The sequence below is a fragment of the Populus trichocarpa genome, chromosome 2, assembly GCF_000002775.5.
Source record: "Populus trichocarpa isolate Nisqually-1 chromosome 2, P.trichocarpa_v4.1, whole genome shotgun sequence".
NCBI classification, from domain to species: Eukaryota; Viridiplantae; Streptophyta; class Magnoliopsida; order Malpighiales; family Salicaceae; genus Populus; species Populus trichocarpa.
Window position 1 is genome coordinate 14,720,785 of NC_037286.2, and position 14,294 is coordinate 14,735,078.

The following is a 14,294-nucleotide window of genomic DNA, read 5'->3' on the forward strand; positions in this document are numbered from 1 at the left end:
ATAAGGGTCCCTTGTGGATTAAGTCTTGACAATAACCCTTTAAGGTTCATTTTCCATATGGTATGCTATTTATCAATCACCTCTTTTCATTTCAATTTTAGTTGGTTACCCTTTATTAATGTTTGTATACACTAGTGCTATGATTTATGTATGTACATTCACTGTAAGTGAATAAATTTTTGGATTCTTATTAACATGCGGGAAATTATTAAAGAGGCTAATACACTAAATTTATTTGGTGAATATTGGACTTAGATATTTCTATGACTTATTTTCATTTAAAATCAAAAGAACAGGCTACTCTTTTTAATATTCAAAGTAATGGTCTTTTTAATATTCAAAGTAATGGTCCATGTTAATTCCATTTACCCTGAATATCAAGAGGGAATAGCAAGATAAGATTTGTGAGAATAAAAAGGGTGGGTTTTTTAAAGATTGAAATGTCGGCACAATAAACCTTTTAACGTGAACTGAACCTTTAATAGGTTTTATAAATATGTTATAAAACTCAAGCAAATATACGTAGGAATGAGCATTGATTTTGTATCATTTGAAACAAAAGACCATGTCTATATATATTGTTGAATAGATCATTGTTCATACATAAAGAAATACATGTTGCAATGCTAAGGATAATGATGAAATGATCAAGAATATGAGAGAAAACAAGATGCAAAATTAAAAGTGCATTCAATACAAATATCAATTCAATAAGCATTGCTTAATCCTAAAATATAATCATAAACACATCAAAATAAAAAATAAAACAAGATGCAAGATTAAAGGACTAGGCCAATATCATTCTAACACAAATATCAATCCCATAAAACTATTTAATATCAAAATTCTCGTCACAAAACACATCAAAATCATTAATAAAGCAAGATAATTATTCATTGGATATTTAGGTTTCGAAATAAACCTTTTAGAAGTGGAAAAGAAGTATCAAAGGGGGCTGTAATAGTGGAGAAGAAGCCAACAACATGCATTGCGGACATAAGATTTCCAAGGCAAGAAGAGTCCTCGGTTTAAACAGGACTGCAGGTGAAGACAACTTTTTATTATGAAAATGGAGATTTTATTGAAAACAAGAAAATAGAAGATAGAAAAGGATGAACATCAGAGCAGCTAGTAGGAAAAGGGCTAAAGAAATTGCATGTGAACACTGTTGAAACATCAAAATCGACAATTATAGTTTATTTTATGACCTGGGTGATTTCCTGAAGGGTGGATAGTTTGAGTATAATTTCTTCTCTTTATTTTTGGCAGGTGTGAAGTAGTTTAGCTCCACCATCAGCTGATTATAGTGATACCTGGAAACAATGCAAACAAAATCATGCACGATGTAATTCATCACAGATCCAATTTTTGCAAGGTAATTTATTTTGCTTGGTCTTTGAATCTCTGGATCAATATTCATTTTGAATTAGAACATATGATTCATATATATAGTGGTCTGTCCTTTCTCTGTTATGGAACAGACTTCAAGAATCAAATGCTGGATGCCATAAAAGTTTCCTCAATATCCCATCAAAATGGTTTGTTCATAAATTCTTGTTTTGCTCATTGTCAATCTGAGAAACAAGAAACATGGTTCGCTGATAATTCCTCCCGTACAGGGATGATAGAATAGATATTCATATGTGATCTATTTGTCCCTTGTTCTTTTCAAAGAATAGGATGAATTATTTGGCATCAAAAGTAACGCTAGAATCTTAGAAAGTTTTGATGCACACACAAGATGCTTGTGTGCGTCCATGTACAGAACTTCAAAACTTGCACTAATTAAATTTCCATCGTGCAGATGATTGCACAATATGTTAGAGACTGGTATTTTGAACGAGAAGTTGCTAAAACTGTTGGCTGTCTATACCTTTTTGACAACACCTGCCATAATCTCGAATCCTTGTGAGTGATAACCTATCTGTTGGCTCTCATGGCTTCCTCTTCTTTCATTCCCTGATTATCTCATGTAAAACTTGGCACATTTGTTTGTGGTGATGGTTATGGCATCACTTGGCTAAGTGAAGGCCGTGAATAACATCATTCTCTCTTTATCTGTTTGCTGTCCTAGTAGAACATAAAAGTACTCTAGGCTTAAAATTGAAATGAATAATTATTCTTTTTCCTACCAGTGTACCCAGCAATTACATACCAAGAATTGCAGGAAATTCAATCCAATCACAGATTTAAATTTTGTTCATTATATGAGGAAATGTTTTTTTTGTCAGAATTACGAGTCTACGTTGTTTACATATATTTTGGCTTGAGATCATTGAATTTGAATTAAGATGGGTAAAATAACGACACTGTTGTTGCCAAGAACACGTTAAATAATTTGTTTTGCCTTGGTTGTCACCATGTATCCCACAGGTGATGTGCTTCGAGTCATGTGAATGGTAATAGCAATTTTATATCACCGTACAGTTTCTTCTCTTTCTGTATAATTCGTGCACCATTTTTGCAGAGTTTCAACTGTCAAAAACTAAAATTAGCATCTCCCTCTGTAGTGGTGTGGTTTCAAACATAACATTCTCCCAGTCTACAAGGTTAAATTTTACCCCCATTAAACCTGCTTATCGTATTCTTGGTGTCGTTATGTTCTATAAGCACCATGGGTTTAAGTTTAACCGGTGACAACTATTTTCCAAGGACATATCAATGAAGAAAAAGGGGAGATATGTTTGCTGATAGCTATGCGAATCCCTTGGCTCTAGATTAAGGGCGTTGGACCTAAAATGCTGAAGGTTTTTATCAATGCCTTGTAAAAAAATGCAATGGTTGTTTCTGTTCTGAAAAAGAACAGAGGGCACACACCTAGCATAAAAAAGCTACCAATCCTGAAGAATCAAACTATCTTCTCTTTGTAAGCGAATAACAAGTAAAACAGGCTCCATCAATATCACCATGCAAGGCTCTAGATAGCCTCATACATTTGTTTTTCCTTTTTAGATATACAATGTAACATAATCTCAATCTCAATGCTGTTCCCACCCAAATCAATTAATTGTTACAGCATAATCAAGAGGATAAGGAATGAAAGCACACGTGGATACTAAAGAATATGCGGGAGAAAAACATAGGAAATAAAAAGAAGAAGAAGAATAAGCTGGAGTCATATCACTTAGAATAATAGTTGGATAACTAACCAACTATCATGTGATTGTGTTAGTTAGTAGTTAGAACTGTTAACAGTTAAGAGTTCGTTAGAATGATAGTTGTTTTTTGAAGGGAATCTCATTGTATATAGTGCAGGCAATTGTAACATGATACTTAAGAAATAACACCAGAAAGTTCTACTATGTGCAGGTTCAATATCTCCCTTTTTTCTTCTATTTTCCTCTCTCAATTTCTCAAAATCTTCTCTTGTTAATTCATGAGCTAACAATTGGGTATCAGAGCTGCCAAAGATCCACCCTCAATCTTGATTAAACACTCAATCATTAACCATGGTAGAAAACAATAAGGTTAGAGCCTTGGAAGAACAAAGAAAGAAATTGGAAGAGCAAGTACAGTGAATACACGAGGAATTGCAGAACATGCATGATGAATTCATGCAAAAGGAAGAACATGGTAAAAAACAACAGGAGGAACAACATAGAAATAATGATCAATTCAATGCATGGTTGGATTCGATCCTGGCAACATTACAGACCATTGTTAACAATCAAGAAGATGAGAAGTTTAATGGCAGGAACAGTCCAGTATCTGATGGAATTCTTCCAAATCCAAGGAGTAACATAAGAATGGAAGAGATGGATTCTTATGAAGGAAACAAGATGGGATATAATATGGCTCTTCCTAGAATGGAGTTAACGTCATTTCATGGAGAAAACTTTAGAGGTTGGTTGAGGAGATGTAGGAAGTTTTTTAAGTTGCACCTCACTCTAGTTTTCCAATAGGTTGAGATTGCGTGCGTCCATATACTTGGAAGGGAGGGCATTTGTTTGGTTTGACAACTTTGTTTTAAGTAGTAGAGATGTAGGCAGATGGGATGAGTTCAAGAAACGAATTTGTATGAGGTTTGGAAATAGAGAAGATGTGGTAGAAGAATTCAATAAATTGACCCCAGAAAGAGGAATACATAGAGAAGTTTGAAGAACTCAAATCTCTTATGACTATTTTGAACCCTATTTTGCTAGAATTATACTATATATCTAGTTTAATAAGTAGTTTCAACGAAGATTTTAAACCAATATTGAAGATCTTAAAACTAATCACCTTGACGCAGGCTTTTGAACAAGCCAATGATAGGAGGAATCAAGTTTAGCTACGCTTAAAAGAGTAGATAGGTTAGCATATCAATTGCTTCTATTGGTATAAGTACATAGATAGGAAATCAACCTTCAAAACCTTATAATCCACTTAGAAGTGACACATCTCAAAGCCTAAAACAACATTCTAAGACATTTTATGAGCAAAGAAGACGACTGAGGCAACACTATAAATATGGAGAAAATACAATCCAAGCCATCGGTGCAATAAAAAAGGAATATATATGATTGAAAGCAATGGAGAAGATGGGGAGGAGTTTGTGGAAGCCGAGGAAGGGGGTAATAATAGAGTTAATGTAGAGAAAGAAAATGCAATTGAAGAGTATGGTTTTTTTTGCAGAAAGCTATGCCCATCATACAATAAGAATCAAATAAAGCTATTAAGGAAGAGAATTGGTGATCTTGATTGACAATGGAAAAACCTATAATTTTATAGATGAGGTAATCATTATATACAAATCAAAGTTGTGGTTAGGAAAACTATTGTATTGGCTGTGATTGTGGCCAATGATAGTGTTATGAAGTGCAATACTTATTGTCCAAAGTTCACATAGTTCATGCAAAGGCATAAGTTCTTTACTGATTTGAGATTGTTAAAGTTAGGAAAATATGACATGGTTTTGGGTGTGGATTGGTTGAGAAGGCACTTCTGTTTTATTTGACTTTATTAAGATGAAAATCTCATTTAAGAAAGATGATAGAATAATAGAGCTTAAAGAAATAGTTGATAAGGCTACATTGCATTTAATTACAGCTAAAAAGGTTCATAAGGATTTAAAGGAAGATATTTTTGGTTTTTTTGGGACAATTATTTTCTATCACTACTGCTGAGGAGATTACTTCAAATACTAAGAATACAAAGGTTAAAGCATTTTTGGAAGAGTTTAAGATTGTATTTGGAGAACTAATGTATTTACCACCAATAAGGAAGTTAGATAATATAATTCCTCTTATACGTGGTGCAAAACCTACTAAAATCAGACCTTATAGGAGTTCCTTCATTCTCAAAGAAGAGATTGAGAAGTTGGTGAAGGATATGCTATCTAATGGAGTCATTAGGTAGAGTTGAAACCCTTTTGCATCGCCAGCTCTTTTAGTTAAAAAATGACAGTACATGAAATTTTTGTGTGGACTATAGATAGTAGGGGTGAGCAAAAAAACCGATAAACCAAAAAAACCAGAAAAAAATAAAATAAAAAAGACCGAATTAACCGATTAAAAAATCATAAAAAAGTTCCGATTCGGTTCGGTTTCGGTTTCCAAAGTTTGAAACCGATTGAACCGAACCGAACCAAACTAGTTCAACCAGGCCACCATTTAAAAAAAAAGCAAGTATAAATAGAAAGTTTTCTAACCCTAAACCTACATTCAGCCACCCCCTTTCCCTTTGCTCTCTGGCTCTTTGCATCTCCCTTTGCTCTCTGCATCTCCCCCTCATCTCTCCTCTTTTATTTTTCTTCATGCTCAGCTCTACGATTGTTACTTATTAGTTGTTAAGCTCCTGCTCCATGCTCATTTGCTTAAGCTTCATGCTCCTTCAGCCGCCCCCTTTTCCTATTCTCTGTCTCTCATCTCTCAAATGATTTGAGTCAAATTTGTCTTATTCTCTTCCATGCTCTCTGTCTCTGTCTCTCATCTCTTAGATCTACATGTTCTTGGCCCAAATGTTGTGGCTTTGTGGTGCTTGACAATTTTAGTAGGTTCATCTCTCAAATTATGCTTCTGTTTAATTCTTTCCCTGCGGCGATGTTTGGTAATTGCTTTTGAAAATGCTTCTGGTTGAATCCAGTAATCATGGACTCGATCTGATCTTTGGTGACCTCAATATGATGAGATTTGGGTGCATGCATGATGTTGGGAATTGGTTTCTATTTGTTTGCAATTGGTAGGCCTTGTAACATTCCCTAGAGAAGGAGTGGATTGAATCTGAAATTAGCTTAAGCATCATAATTTCGGTTTGAACCGGTTTGAAAGGGAAAAAAACCGAATCGAATCGAAATTAATTGGTTTGAACCGGTTTTCTGTTCGGTTCGGTTCAAAAAATAAAAAAAAAATATTCGGTTTGGTTGTTTATTTTGGTCCAAAACCGGACCGAACCGAAAATGCTCAGCCCTAATAGATAGTTAAATAACTTTATTATCAAGAATAAATTCTCAATTCCTCTCACAAATGAGTTAATGGATGAACTAAATGAATTTAAGTTCTTTTCAAAACCGAATTGAAGGTTAGGTTATCATCAAGTGAGGATAAATGTGGAAGATAAGGAGAAGACTTCCTTCAGAACACCATGGGCATTACGAATTCAAGGTAATGCCATTTGACTTGACTAATGCTTTTACTACATTTCAACCTTTAATGAATAGTGTGTTAGAGCCTTAAAAAAGTTTGTGTTAGTTTTTTTATGACATATTGATATATAGTTATTCTATGGATTTGCATATCAACCCCTTTAGAACTAAGTCAGTGACATTAAGAAGTAACCAATTACATATTAAGTAGTCCAAGTGATCACTCTTTAAAGAAAAGGTACAATATCTATGTCATATTATCTCTTCTAAAGGGGTGAGAATTGACCTTAAAAAGATTGAAGACATGAGATCCAAGTTTGTTCCATATCTATCAAAGAATTAAAAGGATTCCTTTAATAAATAGGTTATTAAAGAAAATTCATTAGAGAGTATGGTATCATCAATAATCCACTCACTGAATTATTTAAAAAGAACAACTTCAAATGGAATAAAAAAGCACAAGATTGATTAACTTAAAAATGAATTGTGTGAAGCTCTAATGTTAGCTTTACCTGGTTATCACAAGGTTTTTATGCTTGAAATTGATGTTTGTGTTATGAAATTAAGAGTTGTGTTTAATAAAGAGGAAATGCCTTTAAGTTTTATTAGTAAAGTCTTAAGTCCTTAGCATATAGGGTTATCCATATATGAAAAACAATTCATGACCATTCTAATGATAATTGATATGCGGAGACACTATTTAGAACATGATTAGTTCATCATAAATACTAATCATGAAAGTCTAAAATACCTATTGGAACGGAGGATACGCATACCCTTACAAAGAAAAGGCTTAATTAAGTTTTTGTTTTAAGATATGTTATATGGTATAAGAGAGGAAAAGAGAATCTAGCTGCAGATGCCTTATCAAGGAATGATGATTTGCTTAATAGTTTAATTACCGGTAAGGAGTCAAGACATGAAGAGCACAATAACATTTATACTATGACAACAATTGTACCATTATGGTATGAAGAAATTAACAAGTCATATGAATTGGATCCTAAGCTAAACAATATGGTAACTAAGAGATTATTGAATATGAATAGTTGGCTAGAATTTACTTTGTCAAATGGAGTGTCGAGGTATAAGAACATGACTTTTATTGGCAACAATGAAACGTTGAGGAATAGATTCGTAAATGTTGCTCATGAATATTATATACGAGGTTATGTTGGAGTTTAAAATTCCTACAAGAGGCTGAATGTTTGTTTTATTTGTCAACCATGAAAAAGTTGGAGAGAGTGGTATACCATTAACTGTTACAGCCTTTACCCTTATCAGGTGGCACATGGAAGAATATCACAATGGACTTCATTGAATCACTACCAAAGTCTGAGGGAAAAGACACTATTATGGTAGTATTGGATCAATTCATGAAGTATGCTCATTTTATTGTATTAGCATATCTGTTTTCTACTCAAGATGTTGCTCGGACATTCTTGGATCACTTTTATAAGTTTCATGAATTATTAACCTCAATTATGATTGATAGAGACAAGATATTCATAAGTCTGTTCTAGAAAGAATTGTTTAAAAAGCTTAGGGTTAAGTTACTCATGAGTTCTGCATATCACCCTCAAACATATGGGTAGACTGAAAGATTTAACCAATGCTTAGAAATCTACGTAAGATTTATAGCGATATACAATCCTAATAAATAGTATTTGTGGCTGACAATGGTTTAATGATGGTACATACTAGTTATCATTCAACTATTAAAATGTGCCCCTTTCAAGCCTTATATGGATACTCTCCTCTTAATAGAGAGATTGTGACACAAAAGGTTTCTCTAGTAGTTGTTGTGGAAGAAATACTTCAAGTTAGGGTGAGCATGGATCAATTTCTTCATAAACAATTAGAAATAGCAAGGCATAGGATAAAACAAGTAGCTGATAGGGGTAAAAAAAAAAGGAATTCAATGTAGGAGTTTTTATGTATTTGAAATTGCAACCCTGCAAACATACTAATGATGCTTTAAAGAAAACTTTCAAGGTTAGTCCTTAATTTTATGCCCCTTATAAGGTAATTCAAAAGGTTAGAGTTGTGGCTTAAAAATTACAACTTCTAGAAAATGCTAAAATCCATTTTGTTTTCCATGTTTTATTATTAAAGAATAAGATTAAAGATATTTTTTTATTGTACTCTATCATGTCCGGAAGCTTCTTATTGAAAGGAGACAGTCAATAGTAAAATTGAATCCATTATAAATAATCATACATAAGAACTAGTAGATCTTCCTACAGAAATAAACCATTAGGCCATAAGTGGATCTACAAAAAAAAGGTGAAAATTGATGGCACTATTGATAGATATAAAGCTACACTTGTTAAAGGTTTTAAATAATAAAAATGTGTTGAGATTTTTGACATATACTCAAATGTGTCAAGAATAATTCATATGAATGTTAATAGCCATTGTAGCTATTAATAAGCTTAAAATACATCAAATAAATGTAAAAACAACTTTTTTTTTAAATAACAACCTTTATGAGGAGGTTAACATGGAACAACCTGAGGGGTTTGTTGTTAATGAAAAAGAAAAGAAAGTCTGTAAACTTGTCAAATCATTATATGGTTTGAAATAAGCACCTAAATAATGAGATGAAAAATTTAACAAGGTTATGTTGTCAAATAAATTTAAAATTTAAAAAAAGTTAATAAATGTGTTTATGTGAAAAACACAGATAAATGTTGTGTCATTGTATATCTCTATGTGGAAGATATCCTTATTTTGTGCAGTAATAATTACATAATCAAGTCTACTAAGAAAATGTTAACTAAACAAGTTTAACATGAAAGACTTGGGTGTTGCACATATCATACTAGGAATAAATATTTCTAGGACATCTGATGGATTAGTATTGTTCTAATTTCATTATGTTGAGAAAGTTCTCGACAAATTTTTTAAAGATGACAATAACATTGTGAACACACCAATGGACATAAATGTCTATTTGTCAAAAAATAAAGGCAAGAGAATAGACCAATTAGAATATTCTTGGATAATTAAGAGTTTGATGTATGTTATGAACCACACAAGACTTGATGTTGCTTACTGAGTAGATTTTTAAGTAATCCAACTATGGATTATTAAAAAGTAATATGAAGAGCACTCAAATATTTGAGGTACATCGCTAATTATGGACGACATTATACTAGTTACCTAGTAGTACTAGAAGGGTATAATAATGCTAATTGGATATCCAACACTAAGGATATGTCTTCACATATTGTGGATTAGTTGTGTCATGAAAATCATCCAAACAAATGTGTATCATTAAATCCATGATATAATCAAAGTTTATTACTCTTGATAAAGCTGGAAAGAAAGCTGGAAGGATTTGAAATTTCTTAGAGGATATTCCATTTTAGCCAAAATTTGTTTCAGTTATTTATATCCATTGTGACAATTAGTCAGCAATTAGAAGGGCATAAAGTGGCATGCATAATTGTAAGTCTAGATATATATGTCGTAAACACTTGCTCTCAAATAAAATTATTTCCATTGACTTTGTAAAGTCAAATAAAAATATTACGGATCCGCTAACCAAAGGTTTGTCAAGAGAGCTTTTGTGTAATTCTCATATAGGAAAAATAAGCCTAAAGTTGTTGAAAGATGAAAAAAGTATAATGATGGTAACCATATCTAGTTGATTGGAGATCCCAATATCTAGGTTCAAATAGAAAACTAAGTCATATAACATTCTCGGTAGCACTAGGAGATTGTTATTTCCTGCTTGTTCTATGATGAAATAATTGTTAACTACAGCGTGATGAAGGGTGAGTTAAGCTCCTAATAATTTTCATATCTTGGCATACCAAGTTGAATATAACATAATACTCTTAATGAAAAATGATCAATATGAGTGAGAAATTAATATGACTATTTCTTTGAGACTTTCGATAAAGGTTGAATTCTCTAAAGCACTCATGAATCCAAGAGTTGTTTAGGACCAAAATAAACACAACAATGAGAACCAAAGAAAATCTATAGATAGAGAATTGTGTGAGTACTATTGTCTTGGTTTGCATAAAATGCCAAATAGTTGAAGACATCGCGTTCATTATTTAGTCGAGTAAATTCAATAGTATTACATTAAGAAAGGTTCAATGTCAAAATCTATCTATCCTGATGTAATAATCTACCAAATCAATATCTCTCAACAAATCTTTGAGTCATTTTCAAACTGATGAGAAAATCTTCATTCATGTGGGGAAATTTGTTTTAATTAAACAAATTATGGGTAAATGAGAAATTAATCTCGAAGAACCCTTGCTTTTTCTACTCAAAGAACCCTTGGTTTTTCTATATTTAATTCTTTATTTATGGCGGCTAATTAAATGTTGATAATGGTGAGAATTAATTCTTATTAATTATTCAACATTTTAGCTTTCAAAATTCACTAAAAAAGGAAGGGGGGATGAAGGAAGAGTTTAATCTAAGAATTTTTCAGATTTTTACACTCTCTTCCCTAATTACCTCATATTCAAGTGTTTTATTTTCAATTTATGCTTTGGTTTTCTTTCCAAATCTAAAGCTGATGTTCATGTTGTTCATAGATTTTTAAGTTTCATAATTTTTTATTCAAAGATCTTGATTTAGAAGTACATGTAAATTAATGCATGTGGTGTATTATTGGAACCTTATGAGATATATTATATGCATTCTAGTTGTATAAGTAAGGAGCAATAAAACCTTAAAGATAAATAATTCATCTTTGACGACAATAAAAAAATTTATTATTTTAAAGTGCTTCAACAAATAAGTATTTTTTATTTTAATTTCAGAATAGTTGATTAAAGCTTTTTTGTCCTGAGTTTATATATTTAAACATGTATAAACTCTTATCTTTTCTAGAATATCTTTTGTTTAACATATTTTTATAATGATAAATTATCAATACATACTAATTATTTTTTAACTACAAACTTGTTATTATAAACTAAGTATATTTTCGAACTTATTTATTTAATACAAGTAAGGTAAACTCTCTTCATCCCACAAAATAAAGTGAAAACAAAAAAAGTATATATTAGAATCCGCAAACATCAGCAGTCAGATGCCACCATGTCTAGATGCAGACGCCACTGCCACTGCCTGTGCCCATACTTTAAGCCTAGCCTTAACATCCCGCGGATCATCACCTACACAAGAAATTTCTCTCTCAATTAGACACAAAAACTTAACTTTCAGATCACTATGAGAAACACTGAAAAAATTAGGTGAAACTCAACGGTCCTTCTAATACGCTAAGTCAAGAATCAGTGACAGTGCTGACAATATTCAGAACTCTTAATCACCCATGATCTCAAGTTATGGTCCATAAATCATAACAAGGATTCTATCTTTTGTTATCTGTAAGCCTATCACAGAAAGAAAGAGAGAGAGACTCGTAAATGTACACTAACCAGGGCTAGAGATGCGCCAGTTAGCAATAGGAGAATCGCCACCACTACTAGTGTCAAGAGTGGATCCTGAAAGAGAGACACGACTACTAGGCAACTCCAGCATCCTCTCATGTTCCAATTCAAACCCAAGATCCCTACAAGCCTTCACTTCTTCCAAGTCCATACACAATGACCTCCTCCCTCCTTTTGGCCTTGTTATCACTACCAACCCACCACCTTCACTCTCCCCACTAAAACTATTACAAGAACCGTAATTACTCAGCCCTGTGATCTCCTCTTCTTTCTTTTTAAAACTCGTATTGCTGTTGTCCATCCGTCTTTCTCTTATGACCCTTCTTTTCCTCAAATTCTTTCTCATCTTTTGCCTCATAATACCCTTTTGAGCTTCATTTTCACTGGCATAATCTGTTACTCCGATTAATTGCACTTGATTTCTTGGGCCACCGCGATTTCTCCAACGAGGTGGTGTTGCTGGAAGCGAGTAGCAGCCTGTTTCTTTATCAGAATCAGAAGAGAGGTGCAGTATGTTTTTGTGATTACCTTCTTTTTGATCATCAGAGAGTTCCTCATCAGCGTCGAAACTTTCTATAGTCAGTCTTGACGCAAACATCGTCATCCCATCACAATCTTGATAATCATCGTCTTCATTAGTGTACATGGAACTTGTACACATGGACAGCCTAGACAAGTTATGAAGACTAGGGGGGTGATACCCATCATCCGTGTCATGATCATGATCATATTGATCATCTTCTTGAACAGAAGAAGACAGCGTGGCCATGCTCGCATCAGAAGCCATTTGCCAACTGACAAGTACTGAGAGGATCACCAGCTATCAAAATTCAAAAGTGTATGTGTGTCAGGAAAAGGAAGGAGAAGTGAAGTAGTAAAAGGGTTTCAATTTTTTTCAAGGAAGTGCGAAAGAGAAAGTGCAGTACTTTTTGTAGGAGTGATCAAGTAAATGATTGTTGCTTTTGGATTTTTGTGAATCGTTCGTTTCTCATTCCACGATGAGGGAAAGTGTAAACTGTAAACAGGACCAAATATTCGTATTTATACATTGTTGTTTGTTTGCATCCCTATTTTGCCCTTTCCAGGTGTCCCTCTGTGTCTATCTTTTCTCGTATGGGAGGATTTGACTGCACGGGCTGTTTTGGTAATATGAATAGGGTACGCGACATTTTAAGCGCTAATGCGACCCTTCGTAGGTTGAGTATTTAGAAGTATTTTCGTATTTTTTTTGTTTAAAAATATATTAAAATAATATTTTATTAATTTAAAAATTAGTTTTAATATTATTATATTAAAATGATTTCAAAACATAATTTTTTTTAAAAAAAATACAATTTCAACTAACACTGTAATTCTGACAGTGAAAAAATCATCACGGCAAGGTTAAAGATAATAGACGAACTGGACCGGTGTAGTTAGTGACACGTTCTCACAGATAATAGCAGTGTATGATTCGTTATTGTTAATGGGTCGACACGACTAGCTAGCTACACCATTAGAGCAATTGTGAACCAAGGAAAGGAATATAGATAACGACATGCCTGCACGAGGTCCTGGACATGGCCAAACAGAGATTAATACAGGCAATGCTCACGGGTCCATCTGATGAACCACCAACCACTTCATATCAGCTCGATTTGCCCTGATTTGCCGTGCCTGTGGCTAGTCACAGAATAATACAACTGCAAGTAAAACAAAAAACAAAAGATCTTCACATGGATGCCCTTGTTCAATCTCTTCTCACACTGTTTGCCCATGTTTTTTGTGGTTTGGTTTTGAAGTGGACAGCGTTTCATATCGAGTTTGTTTCTTAAAATATTTTTTAAATAATATATATTTTTTTATTTTTTAAAATTTATTTTAGATATTAATATAAAAAATAATTTGAAACGACTGGAATTTGCCTCTCCTTTTTCACTTTTAGAATATCTAGCTAGCGAGTTGAGATGTGACATTAAATATTCTCACCCATACACAGATGTTAATCACGTAAAACATTTCAGTCACATAAAACAAGTACTCTAAATTGCACTTGCATTTCCAAGATTACCCTCCTCAGTATGTGCAGTGTGGACTGTGGAGAGTAATTCTGGCAGTCTCAGCTATAAATTGGGCTCCATCAGGCCCACCAGACAGTGCCTGATTTGATAATGATGTTTCTGCTGTTGATGACGATGATGTATATAACCGCGTTTAATTGGACAGCTGTCCGCGTTTATAGCTCTCTCTCTCTGCTCTTCCACTCCTCCTCTCAAAGCCAAGGGAGTGGAGGGTTTACAGCACCTAGGGCCCAACGGGGTCCACCCAAC

General features: G+C 33.3%; 1 protein-coding gene across 1 annotated transcript; it reads right to left on the reverse strand.

Moving 5' to 3' along the window:
* Positions 1–11,494: 11,494 nt before the first annotated feature.
* On the reverse strand, positions 11,495–12,995 carry LOC7478830 (uncharacterized). The gene is made up of 2 exons (XM_002302665.4): positions 11,974–12,995; positions 11,495–11,709 (listed from the first exon to the last, which is right to left on the reverse strand). The coding sequence occupies exons 1-2, from the start codon at positions 12,770–12,772 to the stop codon at positions 11,621–11,623; spliced, it is 888 nt and encodes a 295-aa protein (XP_002302701.2). The 5' UTR covers positions 12,773–12,995; the 3' UTR covers positions 11,495–11,620.
* Between the last annotated feature and the right edge of the window lie 1,299 nt (positions 12,996–14,294).